Source organism: Hippopotamus amphibius, chromosome 12 (genome assembly GCF_030028045.1).
Source record: "Hippopotamus amphibius kiboko isolate mHipAmp2 chromosome 12, mHipAmp2.hap2, whole genome shotgun sequence".
Taxonomy (NCBI): Eukaryota; Metazoa; Chordata; class Mammalia; order Artiodactyla; family Hippopotamidae; genus Hippopotamus; species Hippopotamus amphibius.
This window is the reverse complement of record NC_080197.1, coordinates 38,257,246-38,285,025: the sequence shown is the minus strand read 5'-3', so window position 1 is coordinate 38,285,025 and position 27,780 is coordinate 38,257,246. Positions and strand designations below refer to the sequence as shown.

Here is a 27,780-nt window from a genome sequence, read left to right as displayed (position 1 = left end):
CCAGATTGTTTTTCGCACGGCTAAGCAGGGCTGTTAGTCCTAATCGTGTTAGATGATTACGGGTCTGGTCCGATGTCTATTCTGGGAACTTAGGTCTTCAGAGTGTGGAAGTGTCACCTCACTCCCTCTTCCGTGTTCTGGGCCAAACCTGCAAGACTTTAGGAAGCCCGGGAGCCCTGGCTAAAAGCTGGGCTGCCTCTTCTGCCCAAGGTGTGTACTTGTCTTGGACATGACCGGGTTGCATGTGTGCAACCCTTTCTCCTCTTCTGAATGCCTGGCTTTGTTCACAGGGACAGGTCTCCCAAAGACCCCCTCTTTGTAAGAAATTCTGCAGGTACCCCACGTCTGGCTCAGTTGGGGGCTGCTGCCTGCTGCACCAGAAAGACCCCAAATGTTCAGAGTTTTGGGTGCAGAAGTTTGTGCTCACTCATTGAGCAGGTTGGCAGGGGGCTCCATCGGAAGGCTCCTCCCAGGGGTGCGTCCTCTGTGTCCTCAATCCCAGCTGTCATGGTCCAACCCAGGATCATCCAGCTGCAGAAGGGGAGGGCCCTGGGGACTTCCCCAGTCCTGGACCAGAGGCTGCTGCCTCGCTGGCCCACGTCCCGTTGGTGGGAACTCAGCGGTCACCGCTGCCTGTGAGGAGGTGGTGTGCAGTGCGCTGGGCGCCCGGGAGGAAGGAGGGGATACCGCAGTAAGGGGCCCTTGGGCTCAGGTGTGAGTGAAGAGGGCAGGCTCACGGGGCGCGGGACAGGCCCGCTCTCAGCACCTTCCTTGCATGTCCTCCTTCTTCGTGACGCGCCGGGGAGGAGCTCGTGCTGGACTTGGTGGTCTTCCCCGATGTCTGGCCATTTCCAACCCGTCTATGCATCAGAATCACCACGGTCCTCTGGAAACACAGACGCCTGGGACGCAGCCCCTCACGTGCTGATTCACAGGCCCCAGGTGACACCTGGGCATCTGCGTCTGCAACAAGTCCTGCAGGCCCAGCCGTCCCAGCTGCAATGCTTGGGACACGGGGCTGCCCCAGGTCCAAGGAGAGGAGTCTGTCGCCCACATGGAGGCAGTGCTGCGTCTCGGGGGAAGGGCAGGGCGGGCCCACTCCCCGCCCGGCTGCGGTGACAATGGGCTCCTTCTCCTGGTCCCACAGAGACTACGAGGGCCCCCGGGCAGGGTGGGGGGGACGCGCCCCACCCCCCCCCAGAGAGACACGAGCCCAGAGACGTGTGCAGGCGCCATCGGTGTCCCTGTCAGGAGATGAAAGCTGCTAATTGTTTTGTTTCATGTTCTGTGTCATCAACATCTGTGTGGAGGAGAGAGCAGAGGGCACCACCGGCCCTCCCGCCGTCCCCATGGCGACCACCCTCTGGAGTCCAGGCCTCCTGGCACAGAGCCCATCAGACCCGCGGCCCAGGACCCCGTCAGCTTCCCCCTTGTCCTCGCCGCACAGACACTCCTGCCCACAACGCTGCCCTGGGCACAGGCTCTGCAGAGACGGTCCCTCCTTCCCGCCGTGGTGCCAGGAGCACACTTTCTCCTGCTCCAAGATTCAAGGAGGAATCTGTTATCTCAGCCTCAGCTGGGTGCCTCCATGGGGGTTTCTCTCTTTAATTTTAAGTGCACTTTTTTCCAAGTGGAGCAGGTGAATGCCACTCTGGGCTCTTGGGGGCTGCTGGTGGGTCAGAGCACACGGCAGGGTGCGGGGCGGGCAGGAGGCGGGCGGAGGATGGCCAGAGCCTCCCTCAGAACACTTTGAAAGTTTCTTTGTAGGCAGGCGGGTGGATTCTCAGATGCTGAGAAAATCCACACTCTTGGTTCAGTAGCCATCCCGTGTCACGTTTTCCTTTCTAGGAGGAGGAACCACCTCTGTTTGGCCTCTGAGCCTTAGCTTCCCTGTTTGTGTATCAGAAGACTAATCCCCACCGCCTGCGTCACGGGGCCTTTCTCGAAGGGTCAGATCTAATCAGATTGAAGAATCTATGTACAACACTTACTGTTTCCCAAATGACTGATGCTGAGGGAATAAACAAATGCATAAAATAAGACGTCTGTTCTCGAAAAAAAGTGTACAATGCGGGGGAAGGTACGGCCAAGTCAACGATGAGTGTGCAGGGCTGAATCAGGGATCAGGAGGCACCCAGGGCCTGGGGACCCTGTCTCCACGCAGGCTGCCCCGTGCTGACCTGCTACCTGCCCTGCCCCCACTTTAATGACGAAGGTCCATCACACGCCCTCAAGGGGGCGGCAGGACCCAGCCTGTCCAGCTGGGAGTGGAGCTGGTGACCCTGGGGAGCACGCGCTGCTTCTTCTAAACCTGCTTGTGCCTCAAGCCCAGCAGAGTGCCTGGCACAGGCTCAGTCTCTGAGTTTTCTTTCTTTCTTTTTCTTTTTTTTTGGGCTGCTTTGGGTCTTCATTGCTGCACACGGGCTTTCTCTAGTTGCTGCGAGCGAGGGCTGCTCTTCCTTGCGGTGCACGGGCTTCTCATTGCAGTGGCTTCTCTTGTTGCAGAACACAGGCTCTAGGCACGCGGGCTTCAGTAGTTGCAGCGTGTGGGCTCAGTAGTTGTGGCACACGGGCTTAGTTGCTCCGCGACGTGTGGGATCTTCCCAGACCAGGAAGGATCAAAGCAGCGTCCCCTGCATTGGCAGGCAGATTCTTAACCACTATGCTACCAAGGAAGCTCCTCTCTGTTTTCTTACCCATGAAACATACCATACACATGGTGACGTGTGTAAGAGTTTGAGAACCATGGCCCCCAGCCCGAGCTCCCCTCGGCTGATTGCACCCCCTGCTTTCTTCCCGTCATCCTTCATCACCTAAGGAAGTGTCACTGCTGTTCAGCTTTTCCTCCTTTGACCGGATCTAAAGGGATCACGACGGGCATCTGCTGAGACGTGTGTCTTCTGCTCGCTGCTGTCTTGAGATTCAGTCAGCCGATGTTCCCTCCAGGGCAGGACTGATGGCAGCGGGTCCAGTGAACACTGCTGAGCGAAGGCAGGGCCTGTGGGGCAAAGACCCCGCGGGCCTGGCAGAGGAGGAGAGAATTCCGAGCCCACAGGAGCCCAAAGTCCAGGTTTGGCAATGCTGCACCACCTGGACCTTTGAGGACACGCCAGTCTCTACTGGGTGCCTGTGTGGGTAGGGCAGGTGGCGGTGGGCAGCTGGGGACCCCAGTCAGACAGAGCTCGAGACTCCAGGGCATCAGGAAGGGCAGGGAGGGGGATGGGCCTCCTGGGGCCAAAGCAGGACTTCATTCTGTGCAGAAACTGATGCCTCCACCACCCCTACCCTCAGAGAAGGCCCCCGCCCAGAGTAGGGGGCTGAGCTGCCCACGTCCAGGCCTCCTGATGAGCTCTGAGTTGCTGGATGGCGGCATTTCTAGGTGGGGCCCTGAATGTGGTTGTGCACGAAGTCCAGGGGCTTCTCCTGCCCTCTGCCTTGGCCTGTGTCCTGTCCATCTCCTCAGCCTTTTCCTGGCCGTGAGCTTTCCCAGGATGCATGTCTATCAGACACAGATTGATGAAAATTCGGTGGTTCTGGTCGAGCCAGACTGGGTGTGTCTCCGGCTCTGATCTCCTCTTGCCTGGGTCACCCGGGGCCCCTTGCAGCCCTTGTACACAGTAGGTGCTCAGCAAATGCTTGTCAGGCAGCCCTGATGTGCGACAGGCTGCCCAAGGCGTCACACCTCCGTTTCTGTCCCAAAGCAAAGTGGAAGGACTTGGAAAAGATATGCTGACCTGCTAAATATCATCCAACCCGGTTTTCAAACCCCACGCCCCCTCTTCCTGGAGGAGTGGAAGGGATGGGGCCCCCTCTGGGACCAGCTCTGGCCGTGGGATCTGACGTCCCGGCCACAAGCTGGGAATGGAGGCGTGTGGCCCTGGCGACATCTGGACCAGCATCCTGGAAATGATGTCTAGGCCACCAGCAACGTGTGCCTGACCCGGCTGGACCACCACCTGGCTCGCACCCTCTTGGAGGGTTTTTTTTTTGGCCCTGCCATGCAGCTTTTGGGCTCTTAGTTCCCTGACCAGGGACTGAACCCGGGGATATGGCAGTGAAAGTGCTGAGTCCTAAACACTGGGCCACCAGGGAGTTCCCCGTGAGGAGCTGGCCCACGGCCCCTTCAGATCAGGGGAACCAGAGGCTTTCTGGGGGCTCAGCGACTGGGTGGGCACGAAAGCTTTCCTTATGAAGCTCTGAGTCACACTGAGTACAAAGGCATCGTTTTACCAGAACCTACACTGGTGCTGGGAGAGGTGGGGTGTCACGGGCAAGCAGTGCCCAACACCAGTTTCCTTCCAGGAAATGGTCTCTTTTTCTCTCTTCCTCCCCACCTTCCTCTCTTAACTAAACTGTGGTAAAAGGTGATGGGTCTGAGTGGATTCCAAGCTACCGGGCTGTCTGGTACCTAACTCAGAGCCAGTTTTCTATGTTTGTGCCGAGAAGGACGGGCTCCCAGCATCACTGATGATTGGGGCCGCCCTGTGCACGGCAGGCTGTCAGGCAGCACCCTGGCTGCTACCCACAAGGCGGGCAGTTGTGACTGTCAACAGTGTCTCCGGATATTGACAACTGTCCCCAGGGTGGGGAGAGGGGAACTCTCCCAGATTTCATGTGCCATCCAACCTCGATCAGCTCCCAGCCTGCAGTGAGTCATCGGGGCTGTGGCTTCACTCCCTCCTGGCTGAAGGCCGCCGGCCTCACCTGCTCTGTCCCCACTTCCTGTGACTTGGCCTCTAAGGGCCCAGGGCTGGGATCAGGGGCCGTGCCCGCTCTGTCTGAGAAGCCGCTGTGGCTCTGGGCAGCCGCATGACCTTCCTGGCTGTCACCCCGTGGGTTTCTCAGACCCCAGCTGGTGCCCTCCTGGCCCAGGCTCACAAGACTCGGGACCCTGGCCCCAGGCCCTTAGAGGGCACAGACCCCAGTGCTGCCTCGCGGAGCCCAAGGCCAGGTCTGTCACCTCCTCGCCGGTAATATTGAGGCAACGGCCTCCGTGAGCTCGGTTTCCGCCTGACCCTGAGGATCCGATGGGCCTGGCACAGGACTGCTGTGGGTGTGAAGCTGGTACATGTTATTTTTAAAAGACCTGTGGCCTGAGAGCCCACAGCATGCCAGACGGAGGGTTGGTTTGGGAACTGGCACAGCTGGGTTTCTATCTGGGGATGGGGAGTGCCGTCCGTGGGGCCCCACATTTCTCCAATATGGGCCAAAGTGAGGGGTGGGGGAGACTGAAGGGCCTGAATCTGTTTCTAAATCAGACACTGTCGCTGGACACTGGCCGTTTCTTGCTCCTCATTCACAGGCCTTCTGGGGAGAACAAACGGGGCTGAGCTGGGAGGTTTCACAGCCTGTCACGCAACTCAGTGCCGCGGCGAGAGCTCCATCCACTTGCCACGAATACTCCGCTCACCAAGGCCAACAGAAAACGCGCCTCTTACAAAACGTGCTGCGGCCACATCCAGGGAACAGAGACGTTACATTAGGCGACTGAGAAGACGCCTGCTCTTCCCCAGCTTGTCCCGCAGGCAAATAGTTTGAGTCCAAATATGGATTCTCAGGTGTGGACAGACAGCAGCCCAAGTCACTGTTTATTCTTCAGCTGAGTCACAAGCTGGACTTTCGTGACCTGAGGTGTTACAAGCAAAGCGCTGAGGGAATGAACAGCTGAGTGTCGTGCTGGGATTTCATGAGACACTCCCCACCCCTGAGATGTGCAGGTATTTTATCCATCATCCATCTCTATCTGTCTGTCTATCTACCTACCTATCATCTTCAAACTGGCCCCAAATGACCTGATTCCAGTGAAAACCCAAGCCCAGTCCCCTAGAGGCCACAGGGGCAGTGGATACCCTCCCTGGCACTTAACTGGCCTCTACAGAGCACCTTGAATTCCATCAATCTCTGCTGGTCAGTTGAGTGCCTGGCGGAGGCTGAATTCAGATGCGTGAACCTATCTCTCCAGCGCGTAAGCGTGGCCCCAGCTCGATGGTTGCTGGAGGGAAGTGTACCTCTGGGCGACGAGGACGCTGGGCAGTGCTCAGCTAAAGGGACAGTCATCTTGGTGTCTGGGGCTCGGATGCAGTGGTGCCTGCACTGCAGGGCCTGGTGCAGAGGCAAAGAGGAACGGTGGCCAAAGGCCAGAGCAGTCCCGACACTGCTGCTGGGCTCGGTGGAGGTGGGAAGCCTGAGCTGTTTCAGACCATGCGCAGCTCCCCCGGGAGAGCCGGGGCCCCCCCCACCCCTGGGGTGTGTCCACCCGGGGCTTCTCCCTGGAGGCCCCCACATTCTGACCCTGTCACCCCAACCACCCTTCCTGATCCTGCCAGGCTGTCTTCTCCATCTGGCAGATTTGGGCAAATCTTTAGACCCCGAGGGTCTTCCCTGCCCTGTGACTCATTCAAAATGCCCTCTCTGCTACGAAGACCCACAGGGAGCCCCACTCCTGGGGGGTCACCATTCCCTACTGTGTGGGAAACTCTACTTGCCCTTGTCATTGACCCTGCAGCCTGTTCCGAGTGCAGTGGGCCCCACCTGTCATTCCCGCAGTGCCTTAAACACCCCGTCCACCCTCACCCACGTGGAGCTCTGACCCCTTCCCGTGGGTCAGTGAGATGACAGAGTCATCACTTGAGTTGCATGCTTGTCTGGCGGGGGCCCCGCCTTCTGCACGCCCCAGGTGTCTGCGGGTTTGGCGTCCACCTTTGCTTTAGTACCAGGAGCCTAATCTTCAGGTGAGCATCCCTGCCCCCTTCCCCACCCCTCCCCCCCACCCTCCCCCGGGGAAGCTCAGCTTACCCTGAAGACCAGGGAGGGGCTTTCAAGAGGTCAAGGGGGGGACATCACAGCCACAGCCTCACACCACTTCCGGCTCCACCTGACGCTCCCAAGGTCATCGACAGCAGAGCACAGACAAGAGCGTGACCTCTAGTTGGTTAAAGACAAGACAGCTGCTTTTCCAAGAGGTTGGCCTCCGCTCAGGGTCTGAATCTACACGTCATGGTTTATTGGCAAATTGGGTCAACAGATGTCAACACCTGTGGCAACAAAGGCAGGTGGACTTTGAGGAGACAACATAAAATTGTCCTCAGGGCTGGTGCTGAAGCCAGTTCACAGGGGCCCCTGGGAGGCTTTATGAAGACTCAGGGGCCCTGGGAAGGCAGCTCAGCCCAGTGACCACGGGGCATTCATGACCGGAAGTGGCAGCCGCTGTTGGCCAATTGGAAGGCAGCTCATGGATGATTTTAAACCCAGATGCTGCCCCAAATGAGAGGTGGCCTCTAGCATCTGGAGAGGCACAGGGTGACTGGCAGGGGTGAGGGACGCCCTGCCCCGGCTTTTGGGGGACCCAGGGTAGTTCCCTGGGGCGATTTGGAATAGCTGGGCAAGCGGGGACACTTGGGGGACATCTGGTAAGGTGAGGACACCTGGTGAGGACTCCTGGTGAGGTGCGGACGCTTGGTGAGGTGGGAGACACCTGGTGGGGGGTGAACACCTGGTGAAGCAGGATGCCCAGGGAAGCAGGGGCAGAGAGGGGCCTCAGGGAAGCAGGAGACCGGCAGGCTGTGGCCTCTGCAAGGATGTGGGTGGGCCCACGCTGTGCAGAGGAGTGGGACACCCACCTTTGCCGAGACGACACTTCCATGGAGATCACCACAGGCCTCCGCCCCTTCCCTGCTCGACCCACCACCCACTGGGAAAGATGAGCCGTGAACATAAACCAAAGTCCTTTTGGGTCCCTAAGAGTCCTGAGCCACTAACATCTGGCCCGGATGCGATTCCTCGCTTTGTAAGCCACGGCTGAGGCCACGTGCTGTAAGAGGGGGTGACGGGTTAGGGTCTGACTGCCTGGGTGGCAGCTGACTTTGCTGTTTCTGGGGAGCACGACTGTGGGGAAATTACAGACACTGGGTCTGCGCTGCAGAAAGTGTTTTGAAGAGAATGTGAAGAGCTGGCGAGGTGGGGCAGAGGCTGTGCCCGAGGTGGGGCCAAGGGAGTGGGTTCCCTGTGGCCTGGAGGGAGAGCCGGGCTGGGTCAGCCCTCGCTCTCCAGCTGCCACTTAGGTGGGGCCGGGCGCCTTACCTTCTCTGACCCTCTGCTCTGACTCCCACCCACCGGGGCTCTTGGGACTTTGTGGGAAAGCTGGACCCAATGCCTGGGGTAGGGCCTGCCCAGGTGGTACCTTGTCTGTGGCGGCTGCAGTGACAGTGGGACAGCCAGGGTCTAAGGAGGTGCACGGTGGCCCCGACACCCTTAGAAGATGCTGCATGGGTAGCAGCCCCTGCCAGAACCACCCCTTCCCACAAGGCCGAGACGGTGGCAGGGCTGGGCCGCGCTGTGTCCACCTGTCAAGCGAGCTGCGGGGCCGCGCATGGCAGGTCAGTTGCCCTAGGACAGGCTGGGCCCTGACCCCTGCACACTCGTGGCCACAAGGCACCGCCTGTGGTCATGGTGCTGGTCCTGGAGGGGCCACGAGAGTAGGGGGAGGCTGGAGGATGTGGGAAGGGGGTCTAGCGGGAGCCCAGAGGGGCTGGCTCTGCTCCTGATGGTGGCAGAGGAGACAGGGGACAGGACATACATCCAAAGACAGGCAACTTTGGGCACCTCTTGAACTAAAAATGGATATTTTGGGACAAATACAAAGAAGACCATTTCACACAATGGCTCATGATGAAGAAACCGAGAGAATGGGCTGAAAAGATGGGAGGGCATCAACAAGCCGGGGCAGACCTCAGGCCCAAGTGACTGCGACCAGCCATCTCTGTACACTGGCGGCCAGGCCTGGCCTCCGCCCCGCGCTCACCGGCAGTCCCAGCAGGTGGCCTCACTTGTCACCCTCCCCTAGAGATGAGATCCAGAGACGTGAACCCACCCGCCCAGGATCACACAGCTAAAACCTGGGTCAGTTTGGTTCCAAATCCATCCTCTCTCAGCAGGTTACACTGACTCATCACAGAAGATGTCTGGGCATCTTCTGTGCTCCTGTTTAGAGCATGTTTTTGGCACATCCATTAGATGCAAATGCCTGATGCATCTTGGATTTGACCCAGGAAGGCAGTGCAAATAACTTTCATGATATTAAGTGTTTAAAATCAAGGAAGAGAGAGGCAGGTGAGGGGTCAAACCTAAGTCCTTATTCTAGGACAGTGGTTCTTAATTTCCGCTGCACTTTGGTATCACCAGGCTGCACCCCTGATCCATCACATTCAATTTCTGGCCCCAGGGCCCAGGCAGCAGGGATGTTGTATGTGCCGTGGGTGGAACTACTGCCCTAGAGAGATGGACTCTGTGTCCACTGGGGGTATTAGGATGAGAACAGTAATTACTAACGTGTTCAAGTGGGAACGTCAGCAGCTGCGGATGCTGTGATTCTCACCTCAGGACACCCTGCAACTGCTTCAGCCGCTGACTGCTGGGGGCGCTGCAGCTACTTTAACAACAAGGAAAAAGTATCAGTGAAACCCAAGGGTTGATATTAAGCAGAAAGAAAAGTCTTAAGCCAAAAAGCTAAAAGATGATTTTTGTTAAATAATGAACACTCGTGAAACAACGATGAAATGGTATTAAAATGTCTGTGATTATGTATTTCTCAGCATTCATCTGATAACGAAGCAGCATGAAGCAATAGTTGCGCTTAAAAAAATGACAAGAAAATAGCTATTCATTTAGTCGACAGAGAAGGTTCGTGTCCTCTGTAAGATCACTAGTGTCACTGTCAACACCAAGGTGCGTGTCAGCGCAGGCGGGTAGAAGCCTCTCCCCGCGTCCTTACACTGAGGGGGCATCCGTGGCTCCTTGGCCTGGAGTTCCTGGCGCAAACCTGGGTTCTTCTGGGAGGAGTCTGGGGAGGGCCCAGATCAACGAGGCCCCAGGATTGCATATTGCTGCGTGGTGGCTGCGGAGTTCGGACACATCCCAGAGGAGGCCCGGTGTTCCTAGGCCGGGGACAGCGTGGAGAGAGGGACGCTTGGGGCCTGGGGACTATTCTGGCTTTGCATTCTCAGGGCTGGACCCGTCTGAAGACCCGTGACAGCCGGGGGTCCTGCCAGCAGCTGCGCAGCCTACCTCCTTCCTGCGGGGAAGATGCTTGGACTGGGGGGCGGTGCCCGAGGAGTCAGGTGGGGCCGCAGACAGAAAAGCACGTGTCCCCTGCCCTCTGCCCATCGCACCATATTCCATGGACACAAACACATGTTCCTGTTTGTCGGTCGCTAGCGCTACAGCATTCCAGGCACGGGCACCGTCGTTCATCCACCAGAATCCGTCCAGGGACAGCCCCGAGAGTCGGGATCTTTGGAGCTTCCATTTGGGAGGGTTAGCAGTGCCCATCTGTCCCATGCTCTACACAGTGCTGTGAAAACGATATGAAAGGGTGGAAACAAAAGGAATCCACGGGCGGAAGATCCCAGGGCTGTGGGGCGTCGTTGGCGATGACTTACGCTGTACAGCATCACACAGGTGTGTCTCTACCTGGGTGTCCACTCTTGCCGGCCCCGCTTCTCTGCACCCGCACACAACTGGCCCAGGCTCTTTGTGCGCCCGGGGAGGCTCATAGGTGGTTGCTTTTGGAGAGGTAGGCGATGAGGGCCACGGCCACGCCCACGTAGATGCCGGTCCCGATGGTGATGGAGAGCACGGCCAGGAAGAGGGCCCGCCGGGAGCTGGTGCTGGCCTGGTGAAAGTCCCCCTTGGCCACGGCTTTGTTCGTCTGCAGAGGGAGGAGGGAGAAGAAGAAGGGGGTCAAGATGAGCAAGAAAAACAGAGACGGGGCTCGCCGAGGGGGAGCCGTGCGTGCTGATGGCAGGGAAGGTGGTGGGTGGGTTGGGGCTGTCGCTCACCACTGCTCCCCCTGCCCCGCGAGGCAGTCGAAGCTCAAAAGAAAGAAAGCGAAGCTCCAGGGATCCCCAAGCCCGCAGTTGTCAGCTGAGCACCAGCCACGGGGGTCCCGGTTCTCAGGCCCGAGATGCGAGGGCGGGACGTCACAGCTCCGTGGCCCCTTTCTGCCCCGTAGAGATACACGAATCACAGTTTTCTAAGGTGTGTTCACACTTACCTCCTCTGATCCTTACAGTGTACGGGGGTGTGGGGAAGGAAATTGTAGTTCTCATTACCTGGAGAGAAGCCCGCAGCCTAAGATCTTTCAGTCGACTGTGGATACCGAGACCCCGCTTCTCAGCCGGTGGCCCGGGGATCTGCGTGCCTGATGCCCTCTCCCTGCCGTGGCTGGGCCAGAAAAGTCACCCACCAGGGAAATAACTCGAGGTGAGACCAGCGCCTCTATTTCTGGTCGCTTGATTGCATAACGAGGTGTTGGTTTAATACGATTCACGTTCCTCAGGGTCACGAGGCGGATGGGAACGTGGAGGTTTTGGGGTGTTGTGTCCGATCTGGTGTTTTGTGGCGGAGCCCACCTCCGCCACCGCCAGCCCCCTCCTCCTCGTCCCCTCAACAAGGGAGGCACGGGGCTGTGGGGACCGTCGTGTGATCCAGCTGTGACGTCACGGAGGGCCCCCCGGGTGACGGCAGATGAGGGTGCAGGCCGCGAGGGCACGTGTCCCTGGAGCATCGTGGGGCGCGGAGCAGGGCTGACCCCAGGCGTGGGGGGGTGCGCCACATCAGGACGAAGGCGGAGCCCACTCCCCGGGTGGGACGTCCTGACTCCCTCAGGACACACCTCCAGAAGCTGGACTCTCACTGGACCCCGTTTCCATGCGTGATGAGCGCATTTCCACATTTTGTGGGCAGGATGGCAGGCAGCATGCTGTTTACTGAAAGGCCGAGGTCCCAGACTCAGAGGTCACTCGCAGACGACTTTCCGTCCTCGGCCACCCTGCCCCTGACCCGACGCGATGTCGGGCGGAGAAGGGACTCCAGTCAGCTCATGTCCTTCTTCTTTTTCTCTAACTTCAGGACCTTGAGGGCCAGTTTTTATGTCTTCCTCCCTGATTTTTGGGCTTGGAAGTGAGCCTGGGGGTTCCCTGTGGACGGTCTTGGATGAACTGGAGTGAAGGGAACTCCAAGCGGGAAGCTCCCAGGACAACAGTAACTACATCTCAGCTGAGGTCACCCCAAACTCTGCAGGCCCCTCCTTGCCAGCCTCCGTCAGGGTGGCCCCCCCACCCCCAGCCTGGGCTAGGCTCTGCTGCAGGAGCCACTCAGAGACAGACAGACAGACAGACAGGGAGGCCAGGCCGGGCGCTCGGACCCTGCAGGGAGCTCCCGACACCGAGGGCTGCCTGTCCCAGGGTCCGCACACTCACCGGGACCCTCCGTGGCTGGGAGCCCCTGTGAGGTGGTTGTAATGCCTGCATCATCCGGGCTTCCCGAGGGCCGCCCTGGATGGTTTGACCCGCGGGCGCAGGCACCGAATCCAGGTGCTCTGTCCTCTCTCCTGACAGAAGCGCTCACCGTCCTCTGCTGACACACATCATCCCCAGCCGTGCGGCTTCAACCAAAAGCAAGCCTCTAACCTCTCCCAGGTTCCGGGGTCAGGTGTCTGGGAGCCCCTCGGTGGGTGGCTCTGCCTGGGCCTGGGGGAGCCTGGGCTGTGGTCACTCGATGTCCTTGCTGTGTCGTGGGCCCAGCGAGGAGCTCCCAGCAACCCCTGTCTGGGACCCGCCGGCTCCTTCCGTGCGGCCCCGTTCCCCTCAGGTCCACCCAGGGTCCCCTCCCAGATGGTGCCTGGCCTCACAGTCTCTGGGGACCAGCTCCTGGGGCCCCTGCACGGAAGGGGGCCATGGCTGGGGGCTGGCCGGCGTTTGCACAGCTGAAAGGAAACTCTCTTGGAGCAGGGTGCACACTCAGGGCGACACGGTGGGCGGCCCCTTCTTCCAGGAAGAGCAGAATCTGGGGGGTGCATCCTTGGGGCAGTGACAGATGGGTGTCCCACTGGCACTTGTCCTGAAGGGGGTCCCCATGGGCAGCTTTCTCTCCACATGGTCTCTGTCACCCCAGAGGCCGACCCCAGGGCCGCCAAGATGGTCAGAGGGAGGGGGAGGGCGTGTATCCCTGGCCAGCCCTTCAGGCCCTGTTTGCAAACGGCCGTCCCATCTGCACCCTTGAACCTACGGGTGAGCCGCCCCCTTCCCCCGGGCTGAGAAACTCCCCACCTCTGGTTTTCCTTCCCTGCCCTTTTGGCCAAAGGTCACCAAGTGAAGTTTGTTCCTTTCTTTTTTGAGGTCTTTTTCTGCTCAGAAAACAGAAAGTGCAGGTGACTGACCTGGTTTTTAGCAGCATCTTCCATGCGCCAGGGACTGGCTCAGAAGGACCCAGAGAGCCCGTGTCCACCCTCAGGGACACTGCTTGGAGTACAAGTCACAGGCACGGAGAGTGTCAGCTCAGGGCGAAGAGCCGGAGGTCGGAGGCAGGAGTGCCTGGGCCCCCGAGACACTGCTCGCTGGGGACAGGGTGCAGCTACCTCCCCAACCCGGGGAAATGTCCTCCAAACCCACCTAGGACGCGCTGAGCTCACGTGCTGCCCACTGGAACCGTCCACATTCAGACACGCACTCTGGTTCTTTAGCTAAATTACTATCCTCACCCTCCTGGTTTTAAAGCGATGTAGGAAACCCAATTTTAAATTCAAGAGCAAAAGTAAAACATTGGTGCTAAAACTCATGGAAACCCTGACTCCCTCCCTTGAGTGAGGTGTTATTTAAATGGAGGAAATAAAAATCATATAAACAGAGAACACACAGCCGGGACCACTGTGCTTAGGCCAGAATCGACCATCAGAGCCGTGATCCGGATACAGCGTGAGGTCCATCCCAGTGCCGCCCCATCAGCCTCTGAGGCTGAGAGGACCACCAGGTCAAGCCCTCGTGCGGAGGAACCGGTCACCAGAAGGAGGGAAGGTGCTCAGACACATTTCAAGCTCATTTCGTGCAGGTTTCTAGGGTGAGAAATGACCAGTGTGCAGGGGAATGAAGTCAACTTCACATCCTCGGCTGCACTTACCCACTGATACTTCCCTCCCTTGGTGGCCACGGAATGGCGATTGGGACCATTTAGGGGATGGTTTCATTGTGGGCTCATTCCCTGGTCTGACAGATGCCAGGCCCCCCTTTCTTCTGGTGCTTCTGGTGCGTCCCGTCTGGCCCCAACCTGGGGCCATCCTCACCCCCTTCCGCCCACCTGAGGCCCGGCTTACCTGAGAGGTTTGTCTGGTCCTCGGCTCGGGGGGTCCACGGCCCTACTCCTCCCTCAACCACTTCCTTCCTTCCTTTGCTCACTTACAACAGGTAGAGGTCTGACATCACGACAGACATGGCCTAGGATGGCGACAGGGCTGCACGGCCACGTTTGCCGATTTCCAAAAAGAGAGTGGAACCGAGTTAGAGGTTCTGACGCCCCCAGCCCCCCCCCACCCCCGAGGGGACCGGTGCCGGCTGGGTGGCGGCTGAGAGGGGACCTGAGGGACCAGAATGCGAGTCCGGGTTCTCTTCACGAGGGGTGTAGGAGCCGCCTGCCCCGTCAGGCCCAGTGGGAGCCGCTCTGATGGGACACTGGGTGTCTTGACGTGTGTCCCCTGCGTGAGGGCTGGGGACCATTTCGGTCTGGAGAATCCGGAAGGTGGGGGTGGGCTGGGCAGCAGTGTCAGGGTGGGGGGCAGGCTGGCCCTCTGGTTGGGAGGGGGAGGAGGAGCAGGTGCTTCTTGGGCCAGATGCCGGCTGCCCGGGCTGTCTTAGATCTCATCCAACAGAGCCCAATGGCGGGGTGAGTAGACCCCCAAGGAAAATGCCAAACTGCCGTCGAGGACGCAGAGTGTGTGTGTGTGTGTGTGTGTCCTGGGGGTGGGGGTCTCCAGAGAACCCCCCAAATGCCTTGCAGGCATGAGGCCCCCATGACGATGCAGGCGGGTGAGACTCTTCTACCCCCATAGGTCCCTGCTCGGCATGCCTCACCCCAAAGCGGCAGACCCCATGGTGGCAGGCTGGGAGTGGGGAGAGAACACACCCCTCCTTCCCAGGAATGGCTCAGGCGTGCCCTGCTCAGTACATCGACAAAGAGCAGTGCTATGCACCAACCCCAAAACAGCTCAAAGGGAAAAGAGACACAGTGGAAATCCACACTCTCATCTGGTCCTGTTGAAAGTGTGAATTCCTGTCACTACTTAGGAAACACAGCACTTTTTACAACTGGACACACACACACACACACACACACACAATACAAGTGTTCCACCCCTGGCAAACACTCAACAGAAATGATGCACTTTTGCACCAAGGACACCTAAAAGAATGTCCATAGCCATACCAACCATCATAGCCCAGACCTGGAAGTCATCCCAACATTGAACCACAGTAAAAGGATAAATAACAATGGTACCCTATACGGTAATGAAATAAATCTCAGGAACATGATGTTGAACAGGAGAAGCCGGACACAGGCATCTATTACATAAAGTACAAAACAGGCCAAAGTCATCTACACTGTTGGCAAAGGAGCCAGGTTGGTGGATGTCCTTGGGGAGGGTCAGTAACTAGAAGAAACCACAGTTTAAAAAATTTACTCTTACACCCTAAGATAATTTAAGAAATGTTTCTATGAAGAATTAAACGAACAAATAGGAACCACCCATACAGAACAGAGAAAACTGTCTCATGAAACTATTAAAATCTTGATATCAGAACCAGAGAAGGAAAGTAAGAGAGAAGGGAAGATGCTGATTCCCTACGAACATGGATACAGGTGAGATTCAGTGAGTGAGAGCCGGTTTCCTCTCCACAAGGCTCTCTGCCTCTGCATTTGCTGGGTCTTTTTGATTGTCATTCGCACCATTTTCTCCCCTAACACATCTTTTCCCCTGCGGAGGAGAGGCCCAGGGGCCCCCGAGTCTCCATCCCAGGCTCACCACAGAGCATCACAGCTGCAGGTTCACGGGCTCTGCACAGCACCACTCGGTAAACTAATGACCAAGGCCCAGCAGCCTTTCCTCCAGCTACCGAGGGCAGCACGCTTTGGTCAGAAAGATTCCCACACACCCAGGAAGCCCTTGGCTGATAACCATGGGTCTTACAGAGTCTACGAGCTGATTAGGAGGATGGGAACCAGGCATAGCTGAGAAGGAAGCGTTTACAACCACAGCTCCTTGCTGGGGTGGCTCTGCCAGGCGCCCACAAGGACTTGGTGGCCAGTTTGGGCCAGACGTGGTGACTGCATGATGGAGAGGACAGGTCCATTGTCCTCAGGGGTCCAGGAGAGGGGGGAGAGAGGAGCCTAGAGGGTGGCGGGGGCTGCGGGGGCTGCAGGGGCTGTGCTGGCGGGAGCCGGGCAGGGAAGCGCTGCCTCGATGGAGGTGTTAAGTCTGTGCTGCCCCGCGTGGTGGCCGTGAGCCTCCCGTGGCTGCTGAGCACTTGGGACGTGGCGAGTGTGACTGTGAGTTTTAACATCATTTAATTTTAATTAATTTAAACATAAATAGCCAAACGTTAGGGGCCGCCATGGTGGGAAGCACAGACCCGGGAGAGATGGACAGAGGGTCCCACAGGGAGTGGGGAGGCGAAGAAGCCCAGGGGGAGGGGGCGGGATGAACCCAAAGGAGGTGGAAGTCCTGCAGGGCGGTGCGGGCGTCAGTGCTGGGGGAAAGGGGGTCTCCCCACGCCTGGGAAACTGCGCCACACATACCTGCCTCTGTGCTTTTTACTTGTGGCTTTATTTTGGTGGCTTCGTGTCAGGTGGAGATAATGAAACAGTGGCAAAAATGCAGGAGGCTGGGGTGACCTTGTGAGGAGGGAAGGCCCGTGGAATCTGCTCCGGATGGGGACCTTTGGACCTGCGGCGGGGAGTGGGTGTCCTGGTCTGGGGTCCACCGGCCTTGCTCGAAGATGGAAACTCTCAGGGCTGATGCTGGGCCCAAGGCCTCAGTGACATGTGGTGAGGTCCTGCACTCCATTCCTGCTGGTGGATACCGCCCACCCACCACCCCCTCCCCCGCCCCCAGGAGATGATGCTCCCAGGGTCCGGTCCTGGATTGGGTTTCCTGCAAGCTGTCACCAAAGTCCTCATTTCTTTTGGCTGCAAAATATCCATGTTGTTTGAATTTCAGGAAAAACATGACTTTCTCAGCAATATACTCCGGCTTTTTCTTTCCTTCTTTTTTTTTTTAGCTGTGTGGCTTGCAGGATCTTAGCTGCCTGACCAGAAACTGAATCCGGGCTCTGGCAGTGAAAGTGCTGAGATCTAACCACTAGACTGCCAGGGAATTCCCACTGCTTTGTTTGTCTTACGGTCATTTATTTTAGGGACAAGAATCACTAAGGTCGGATGAGTCCACATCCACGTTGTCCACAGACACATGGTTCTGCTCTGGGTGAAGCGTGGGGTCCAGGCGTAGCTGGGACGGCCTCGGCAGAACACAAAGGCCGGCGCCAGGCCCCCCCATCTGAGGAGTGTGACGGACACACTCTCTGCCTCCACAACCGTCTCTCTGGGAATTTACAGCACTCTGGGTCCTTTACAGCTCATTTTCCCTCTAGCACCATATCTGTCGGGCTAGATTACGTTTCTCTGCATTATTGCAAGGCTTATTTCCCTTATTTATTCCTGTCTACCCTCGCTGTGTGCTGATGGGTACCCGGGCAGCGCTGGAGGAGGAGGCAGCTGGGTGATGGTTTAACAGGCTCTGCGGTAGGGAGGGAAAGCCTCTCAGGTCCGGGCTCACTCAGACCCACGCGCACATTTCTTTCCTTACATGTGTTCAGTTCCAGGTGCATTTTATGTCCCCCTGCTCCCCCTTTAAAAGCAACTCTTCTATTTTAAGCCATTAAAAAATAGAAACATTGTTAATTATGTCTGAATGGCAGACAGATCAGCTATGAAACAAACGTACCCCCTGTGCTTGGGTGAAACCTGACGGGAACACGGGCTCCCCTGGGCACTGGCACTGGGCCCCCCCCACCTGGCCTCGGCCTGGGTCACTGCATGGGGCCGGGGGAGCTTCCTGTGGCAGAGTCTGAGGGCCCCTGTCATCAAGGTCATTTTGTAGGGAACGCGACAAAAACATCAACAGGAGCAACGGCCCCTGTGCCGTCCTGGGCGGATGCCTGGGCGGCCTTGTCTCCATCCTCTAGCTGAGGTTAGAGGAGCTCTAGACCTTGTGGCTCCTGAGAGCCACCCCCCCTACAGTGCTCCTCCTCCTGCAGCTTAGGCCTCCCCCCCATGCTGGCCATGGGGCTCCGCTGGAGAGAAGCCTGCCTTGGTTTTCCCAAGTGACTCTTCAGTACGAACTCATGTTTAGCTTAATACAGGCACAGATGGATACATACAAAAATAATTATACATATAGAAATAGTTCTATATATAAAGACGTAGATAGGTATTTTTACATATAGAACTAATAACATGTGAGTATACACACATGTATTTCCTATTTCCTAGCTCTGTGTCTGAGCAGACCCAGAATCAATGACACCCTTGTAGAGACAAGCACATCCAGTGCTCAGATCGTGGTCTCTAAAACCATTTTCCAATAAAAGGGACCAGAACTCCGTGGGGAAGTGGCTGATTTTAGGACTCAGGCAGGAAATATGTAAGATGAGCCTGGGGAGGCATCTTATAGTACAGAAAAGGATCAAAAGGATGGGGGCATATCAGGGGGGACACAGGAAATACTCCCAATGGCAAAGTGACAAAATAAATAAGGTAGTATTGGATTATAAGCCAAAGTGTAAAATAAACATCCAAGGGTCCATACTGATATAGGTAAATGATTGGATGAATCAGTTCACCAGGAAGAACAGACAAATCTCCCACATAGACAAATTCCAAATAATCTATGTAGGTCCTCTGCCCTCAGGGAAGCAAAGCACAAGTCCTATCCTTGGAGAGTGGGCTACGCAGTGACTTCCTAGGACAGAGGATGGAAAGAGGGTAGGGGGAAGAAGGTTTCTCCTTGCCATGGGGAAATCTGACAAACATGACCCAGGCCAGGTGACCAAGGTCAGCATTCGAAGCAGTAGGTCATGTTGATGGGATGCAGCCCTGACCTACACCTCCACGCTCCTCCTCCCCAAACCCATAACCTCAGTCTATGCAGGAGGAAAGCATCAGACATGTCCCGACAGAGAGGCATCCCACACTATACCCGACCAGGGCTCCTCATAGCTGTCAAAGTCATCAGAAACAAGGGAAGCCTAAGAGGTTGTCACAGCGCAGAGGAGCCCGAGGAGGCCTGACTGCTAAGGCGACCGCTAAGGGGACCTGGACAGAGCACTGAGAATATGATGGTGCAGTAACACTGGCCTTTGCCTGGGACAGATGAGCCCCTCGCCAGATGTTGATGAGGGGTGGGGAGACTGCGCTCGGGGAAGCTGCCAGCTCTGCACTGCCTTTGTCCATTTTATGCAGAGCTAAACTTGTCTAACATAAGCCATTTATTTAAAAGGCAGGGCGTGGATGTGGCTGGTGAGAGGCCTGACAGGTGCAGGTGTGTGTTCCTGGGCTCCGTCCCTGAGATCCTGGGGGGAGGCGGGCGGAGGGGCTGGCACGCCTGCTTAAACTCGCTCAGCCCTTGAACTACTTACTCACTGTTTCCCTGAGTGTCCTATTTTACTTTCCTCCCTAAAGCAGAGTTATAACACCTGTCTAGTGGGTGTTGTGACAATGTCAGCACAGGACATCCTGACTTACTGCTCCATGTGGACAATTTACTCTCTTGGCCTCACTTCCTCCTTCCCAACTCTGCCTCTGTGGCCATAAACGTACCCTTAATACAACAATGTATTAGGAAGACGTTCAAACACACAGAAAAGGTAAAAGAACCTGCAGCAAACATATCAACCCCTTCCGTTCACCATTAGCATTTTGTTTATGTTATTAGGTGCATCTATCCAGCTCTCCATCCATCCATCAACTCGTCTTTTCTCTTTTGGATGCATGTCAGTGTACGTTGCAGACTCTCCCTGCTAGACACGTCTGCATGTGACTCCACTGATGAGAATTCAAGAATGAGAGCTGGGGAGTTCAGGTTCGATGGCGAGGGCCAGAGCTCTTGCCTCCTGGATTCTAACAGGTGCTCATAAACAGAAACTACACCATCATTTCATTCTCTATGCAAAAGTCCTGCTTCCTTTCTGGAAACGGATGGGGAGGAGGTTAACAATTTTAAAACCCAAGAGAGGAAAATCAGACCTTTCTCTTTAAATACCCCAAGGAGACAAAGAAAAATTCTTTGGAACAAAAATGCATGTTTGGGCCCTTTTGACCCAACGGTAGACGCAGGCTGGCTGACGTCTGCCCCACGTGCTCGGCTGCTCTTGCCGTGTGTGTGTGACACCCTGACACACGTGCGGTGGCTGTTCTGTGCCAGTGGAAACCTGTCAGGTGCTGGGTCGGTGCCTCTACAGAATCTGTGGGCCCCTCATGTTTTTTGTAGAAAAGCCCCCACGACTGGGCTTTGTCTTGTGCACAAGGTGCCTCAAGTTGCTACATTACAGGTGACATGATGGTCCTTCTATTTTCCTTCCAGTTCATGTCAGAAAAAAACCAATCACAACAGGACCACTAGATAACCACAAATTATATTGTTCCGATGATCTTAAGTAAAGCTTGTTTCTGAAGAAGCAAAGACAAGCAAAAATTTAAGAAAAAAATGAAAAAAAAATGCAGTGTTATCTATTAGACTATTAGAGAAAATCTAAATGCTTTAAAAGATGAAGAATTAGATAACTGTGTTATATCCCTATGGTGAGACAAACACCACTAATTACATGACAAATGCTCATGATATCAGTTACAAAAAGGAATATTTTAAACCCTGATCTTGCCTATATAGAGAATAACGCACACAAAAAGGACTGGACAGAACAGACCAATGTCTTAAATGTAAATGCGGAATTTCCCCGTTTTCTCATCGTTTAACGTGCTGTCCAGGATTTCAGTGCCAGTAAACAGGAAAAACCTATTGATCCTGCAGGTGCCCTTTCCAACCGTCCCCCACTGGGCCGATGACTCGGTTTACCACTCCCAGTGTGTGCAGCCCGGGGGGTTGGTGTCGGTCGTGGGGAGGAAGCCCCAGGGCACTGACACCCAAGCTCCCCTCAGCACGGCAGGTGCTGGGAACCCCCGAGCCCGGCGCCTGGTGTCTGGGTCTATGGGGGAGCCCTGCCCCAGATCTGCTCTCAGGCCTGATCTGCAGCCCCTCTGGCAGCTGATAAACCCACACCGTGGCTGAGCTGGGGGCTGGAGGCCGCCGGCTGGGGCCTGGTCCAGGCCCTACTGGGGATGAGGCCCTTGCTGGCTGCCTGGCAGCCCCCCCTGAACCTGTCCCAGCCTCACGCCCGCCCAGAGACGCGCGTCTGTGCACTCCAGGTTCAGACGTGGGATGCTCTGTGTTCCTTCCTGTGCGGCCTGGGTCGGCCTGGTGTGGGGACCCCGCCTGCCCCACCTCTGCTTCTTGGGCCCGGGAGCCCCTGGAGGGAGCAGCACAGGATGAGGGCAGGCGGCCCTCCGGCCAGGTTCGGAGCTTCTCATAGCCAGGCCTGCGAGTGTGGCCTTTGACCTTAGACATTTCTGGGATGCCCCAGACATCTTTTATAAATAACCCAGTGTGTTTGTTCAGTGGACTTGGGAAAAGAAAGGTCATACCCCCAGGGGAGCCTTTCACATCAGAGCGCAGAGTTCTGGCTTCACGCTTAATCCGTCATTTATCTTGACAGCTGCCCCCAGCTCCCCCAATTCCCTTGGCTAGTCTGTTGGTTTGTTTCGGTAGCAATCACATCCGTAGATATTCATCCAGTGACGAATTTAAAAAACATATACCTTCCACCACATTGTTGCTCTTCACATATTTGCATGTTTGTCAGGTACTGTTCTTCCTTTAAAAAATCCACTTTCGCACCTGCAGCAGGAGGTGAGGGCCGCCAGCAGGGTCCCGAGGCCTTGGGGGCAGGGTCCTCGGCTGTGGGCAGCGGACAGTTCTGCAGTCCCGCCGGGCTGGTCCCTTTTAGAGCCTGTCTTCCCAAGGCGGGTCAGGAGGATGTGTCTCCAAGTCCTTTGACAAACCCTGGCAATTGTCTCCCACCCCTCCTCAGTCACAGGAGGGGAAGCAAGGGCAGCTTCTGCCTCTGGCTGAGGTACTTAGAGTTGGAGACAAGGGGATGCCAGGGGTGGCATTGGGAGGAAGGCAGGTGGCAGCAGGCTAGGGGCTGCAAGTCGGGTGGCAGAGCCCGGGATGGGCAGCTACTGGTGCACCCGCAGACGGGGAAGGACCGAGATCCTATATGTGCACATAGGGCTGTGACATCTTCCCAGGAGAGGAAGGAGGTGCTGGGACTGGAGGTGAACTCGACTAGGGGGAGACAATTTCCAGGCCTGCCTACTCGCCGAATATTTATAATGGAAAGGAGCTTGCCACAGGCCACCAAGCGAATCATGTTCACATTAACTATGATCCATCCCGCGCTCCTGATTTCCTCGGGGGAAGAGGACCAGAGCAGAACACGAAGAACTGCCAGAAATGATGGGAAAGATTATTCTGAGCTGTGGAAGCCAATGGCAAGTTTATTAACCAAGAAGAAAATAAGAAACTTCACAGGAGCCGCGGTATGTGCTGTGTGCTCCAGCGCCTTCCAACATGCATGGCTTCTGACAAATTTATTCCAGAAGGGAGGAGACGGCTGGGAGGCCCTGTTTCCAGAAGCCCAGGCATCTCACCCACACCCTGTCCTCTCTCGGCTGCAGGAGACCTGCTTCCATGTGAAGCTGTTTGCTGCCCTCTTTTCCCCAAACACTCACAAAATATCTCAAAGAAAAGGCAGCGTCCTGCTGCTCTTTCCAGTACACCCCACCAGTGGCCAAACTACCCACTTGTTGCCTGGACTCCCTACAAAGCACAACAGGGGGGACCCGAGTCCCTGGGACCGTGCTGATAAAATCTCACTGAGATGATGCACGTGACCTGTACATTGTCACTGTGCTGTCGTTAAGTTAGGTGCTCTGTCCAGGCAGCAGGGGCTCCACTCGACTAGAAAAGTTTAAAATGAACTGATTTCCAGTGATCTTCTCACTGCCCACCCCTCCCCATCCAGGCCGGCAGCCCCGCCCCAACACACATTTGGCAAATGAAGGGCTCTTCTGGTCTGGTCTGGTCTAAGCACACAAGATAAGGCCACAGGCATGTGTTGCGTGGTCAGAGTCCTGGTCGGTGAAACTACCAGAAATCTAAGGTCTTATCAGAACGTTGGGTCCTGGGTTTCAGAAACCATCAACACCACAAGCCACCATCAAAGAGAGTCAGACAATGATGGAGTACTGGTTAGTGTCGTCACAACCCTTCCAAGGGCTCCTGAAAGCAGCGCTGACTTCTCTGGACAGGGTTCTGCATGTTGTCTACCAGCAGAGGTGCCAGAGGCATCAGGAAGCACCAGGGCTTTTTCTGACATTTTCACAACTTGCTCCTTTGCAGGTGGGACCCCCAACATCCAGACACCCCAGCAGATCTTACACCGTGAGTGATGCTCTGAGGTCTGTCCAGCACACTCTTAACCCGCTCACCGTGTTCCTCTTCATCTGTGAGGCAAAAATATCTCCTCTCTTTGAAAATAACACTTTTGGTAAATTCGTTCGAGAACAAGGAATGTTGAAGTTGAGGTTGACAGTTCTGGGGGCGGGTGACTGATGCTGCTGCTTTCTGGATGAGACCACGAGGTCGTGTCTGTAGGCAGGGGCAGCTGCGAGGCCCGGCCACCCCCTGCTGGACCTCTGCTCACACAGCTCCCACCCCCGGGGAGTTTTCAGCTCCAGACCTACTGCGGCTTAACTTCTCCATCTCACGGCTCAGCTGTGGGTGGACGCCAGGTCATGGTTTCAACTTAACCTGGGCCCATTGCCCAGAAATTCTGAGTTTGTTCTCGGATTTCCCCAAATGTGGATTTGAAGCCATCAGCACCGCACCTCCTCCTGGGTTTCCAGCCTTCCTTGACTTCAGACAGAGGCTCCCCAGGCCAGCCTTTAGGGGCATATTTAATTCTCAGCATCATCCTGTGGATGACACGGGTGGGGGTCTGTGACCTTCCCCAGTAACACCCTCTCCTTTCACATCAGCCCCCATGCTAGTTCCTCTTTCGGACCTTAATCATGGCTCCATCTTGCTGTCCTCTTATCTTTGTAGAGTGTTGTTCTTTGTTGCTCTTAAGGCTTTCCCTTTGAATTCTGTTTGTCTGGTATTAATATTGCTGCAGCTGGTTGCTTCAGAACCACCTACTTTCTGGCCAGGATATTCCACGACTCAGGGATTCTCGAAGCAGCAGGAGAGATGTGGTACTCGCAGCATGGGTGGCCCAAAGAGGATGAAGGAAACTGGTTCTGATGGGTCAGCACAGGGGCTTCCAGGAACCAACATCTCAGGAGTGTGGACACCACTGCAGTCACAGAGGGGGTTCCACCAACCTTGAAACTGAGGGGCTCAGGCGGCCCCAACCGAGCTGATCTGCCTGGTAAACCATCCTCCACCCACAGGGGCCTTGAGATCAACTCTGGCTGTTTCCAGCTCCCCTGGGTTTTTCCAGTTTGGGGCTGTGACCAAGGACGCTGCTGTGAACAACCCTGTAGACGTTTCTCTGTGGCCACGTGAGTGCGTTTCTCTTGGGCAGATGTCTGGGTGTAAAACAGGGAGATGGATGCTCATTTACATTTATAAGAAAATGTTACAGCATCTTCCACTCTCAGCAGCGGGGAGGGTCCCAGTCCGTGGACTCAGCGATTCCAACATGAACTGGGTGCTGTGCGTGCTGTTGGTTTTCATTTGTGCTCCCCTGAGGATGAATGATCACCAGCCCGTCTCCTGGGCTCCCTGGTCCTTCATGCACCTTCCTTTGTGCATGAACGACAAAGGGCTCTGTTTCGTTACTGAGTCGTTGCCATTCTTTATATGGTCTCCACGTCACTGTTTTTATAGACGTGTCCTCACCACCAGGTGAATAAAACAGGGCGTGGAGAGGTGGGGCATTCAGGCAGCTGTCCACGCAGTGCTGGGCTGGGGGCAGCTTCAGATGAGGGCCAGGGCCACACAGGGGAGTGTCAGGCAGAATGAGGGCAGGTAATGTGCTGGGTGCGTCCATGTGGTCACGGTGAACGTGGCCGCAGCCGGTCTTTTCATTTCTAACGCCTTCCACTGGCCCCACTGTGTACAAACCTATGTCTTCCTTTGCTTGGAGGTAGAACATCTAAAACCTCTGAAACCCCAGGCTCCAGACGCCAGCTCCCAGAGGAAAGCATCGTGCAGTTACAAGGTCTTTCCTGAAACGGACACCCTACCAGGTCCATGTGGCTCCGTGCGCCCTTAGTGCACTGAATATGACCTTCTCATGGACGCCTTCCATTCCCTCTGCTATGAATAAATGGGCCTTGAGGGGGGGAGCCCCAATGATGGCCCCCCACCAACACACAGGCCAGGAGGAAGGGCCGCACAGGGCTCCACATGGAAGACACGCCACTCCACCCAGATTCCGGGGCTCTTGGCCCGCGTTTGCTTTAGAATAGCACTGGCCGCCCCCAAAACCTTCCCATGAGCCCTGGCAGCCAGGGTGAATTGTTCTCCTCTTTCCTCCCGAGGGATTTTTATGCTGAGCAGCTAAGGACGGCCTGGGAGCTGGAAGAGGGGAGCTGTGCCCACGACTCGCCCACGTTCGCTGCTCTCACTGAGTTCCCTGGTTCCCAGCGGGACCACTCCTCTCTCACCCGAGCGCGTAAGTACAAATGATGGAAAATGGTTTAACATCCAGATTGTACACCCACGACATGAATAAAAGATCTAAAGGTACGCCACAGCCAAGAGTCCCGTTCTTCCATTTGTTATCATTAGCTCTGCTCTCAGGCCCCGAGGATCTCCGAGCCCAGGGACGTGAACACTTTATCCTTCGTGAACCTTTAACCGTCTACAAGGCGGTCCTGCTCCCGGGACAGGCCTGCAGTCCTGAGGGGCCCCTTCCTCACTATTCCTTCACTCTGGCATCAAACACAGGCTGCCTTCCACTTTGAGAGCAAAGCATCTTGCTGTTGAGAATTGAAGGTTTTCCATTTCTAAGGCTGGAGAAATCCAGTGTCAGCTCCAGGCACCGGGATGGGGGAGATGTTATGCTTTTAGCTGTTGGAAGATCCACCAAGAGAAAGGCTTCATGAGAGCAAGGGAACACCATTTTGCTCAAAGGAAGTCAGAACGTGGAGACACCTGAGTGTCCTGGTCCTGAGCAGACCCCACCCCGATTACATAAAAATGCCTATGAGGGGACCCAGACCTCAAGAGCCGTTCAAGGTTTCCAGGTGATTCCAGCATGCGGCCAAGGAGAGAACAGACGATTGCACAGGGAGATGGCAATTCCGGGGGAGCCAAGGCTCCTTGCTTTCAAGGAATTGGTCCATTTCATCTGGGCTATTGAGTTGATGGGCACAGTGGTCTTCACTCTGTTGAACTCTCTTCTTCTCTTAATGTCTAGGGCATCAGTAGTGATGACCCTTTCTTTTCCAGTATAGGTAATCTCATTCTCTCTCTATTGGTTAGCTTGGCTAGAGGTTTGTTCATTTTATTGACCTTTCCAACTTTTATTGATTTTTATTTTTCTTTTCAAATCTTCTCCAAGAGCTGGCTTTTGATTTTGTTGATTTTCTCTACTGTTTTCCTATTTTCAGTGTGAACTGATTTCTTCTCTAATTTTAACAATTCCCTTCATTCTGTTTGCTTTAATTTATTCTTGTTTCTCTAGTTTCTTAAGGTGGCCACTTAGGTTATGGATTTTAGGTCTTTTTCTTTTTCTAATATATGCATTTGATGTTACAAATTTCCCTCTAAGCACTGATTTAACTACATCCCACAAATTTTGACATTTTATATTCATTTTCTTTTAGTTCAGAATATTTTTAAATTTCCTGCAAGACATCTTTGACCTATGGGTTATTGAGAAGTACATTTTTAAAGTGCCAAATATTGGGGAAATCCCCAGCTGTCTTTCCGTTACTGACTTCTTTCTATTTTCATTCCTGTGTGGTCTAGCATGTACTTTGTATTTTTTTCTTTAAAGATTTTTAAGGATTGTTTTTTGGCCCAGAATACAGCCTATCCTGTTGAACGCCCCCTGTGCTCTTTAGAAGAATGGGTATTTTTCGGTGTTGGCGGATTAACAGTTCTGCTCAGGTCTTCTTCACCATTACTGCTTTATCTGTCTGCTTGATCTATCAAGCACTGACACAGGGGGCTGAAGTTCCAACTATAATTGTATCTATTTCTTCTCTCAATTCTGTAGTTTTGCCTCATATCTCGACTCTGTGGTTAGTGCATTCGCTTTCCATTTATGATTGTTATTTCCTTTTGGAGAATCAACCCCTTTATCATCAGGCAATACATCTCTTTACCCCCATTGATCTGCCTTGTTCTAAGGCTGGCTTTGTGTGACATTAACATAAGATACTCCAGCTTTATCTTGATTTGTGTTAGCATAGTATATCTTTTTCCATATCTTTACTTTTAATATTTACTTTCAATCTGTCTGGGCTTTATATACAGGTTTCTTGAAATGTAGACAGTATATAGTTTATAAGTAGACAGCATCTAGTTGCATCTCATTTTTTTTAAAACCAGTTCTGACAACGTCTGTGTCTTCACTGGTGTGTTGAGACCACAGACGTATAAATGATTATTAATATAATTGGATTAATATTTACCATGTTTGTATATTGTTACATTTGTTTTGTTTCTCTTTTTCATTCTTTTCAACCTTCTCTTGTTTTTTTAAAGGTTTTTTGGATGCAGACTATTTTTAAAGTCTTTATTGAATTTGTTACAATACGGCT

At 55.0% G+C, this 27,780-nt stretch overlaps 1 protein-coding gene across 3 annotated transcripts in view; it reads right to left on the bottom strand.

Annotated features, from left to right (window-relative positions):
• Nucleotides 1-9,566: 9,566 nt before the first annotated feature.
• The window catches only part of SYNDIG1 (synapse differentiation inducing 1), a 118,227-nt gene continuing 100,013 nt past the window's right edge, over nt 9,567-27,780 (bottom strand). For all 3 annotated transcript variants that reach the window (XM_057702958.1, XM_057702960.1, XM_057702959.1), the window contains exon 4: nt 9,567-10,705. In XM_057702958.1, the coding sequence (XP_057558941.1) occupies nt 10,547-10,705 (159 nt within the window). In that variant the 3' untranslated portion in view covers nt 9,567-10,546. The remainder of the gene's footprint in view (nt 10,706-27,780) is intronic.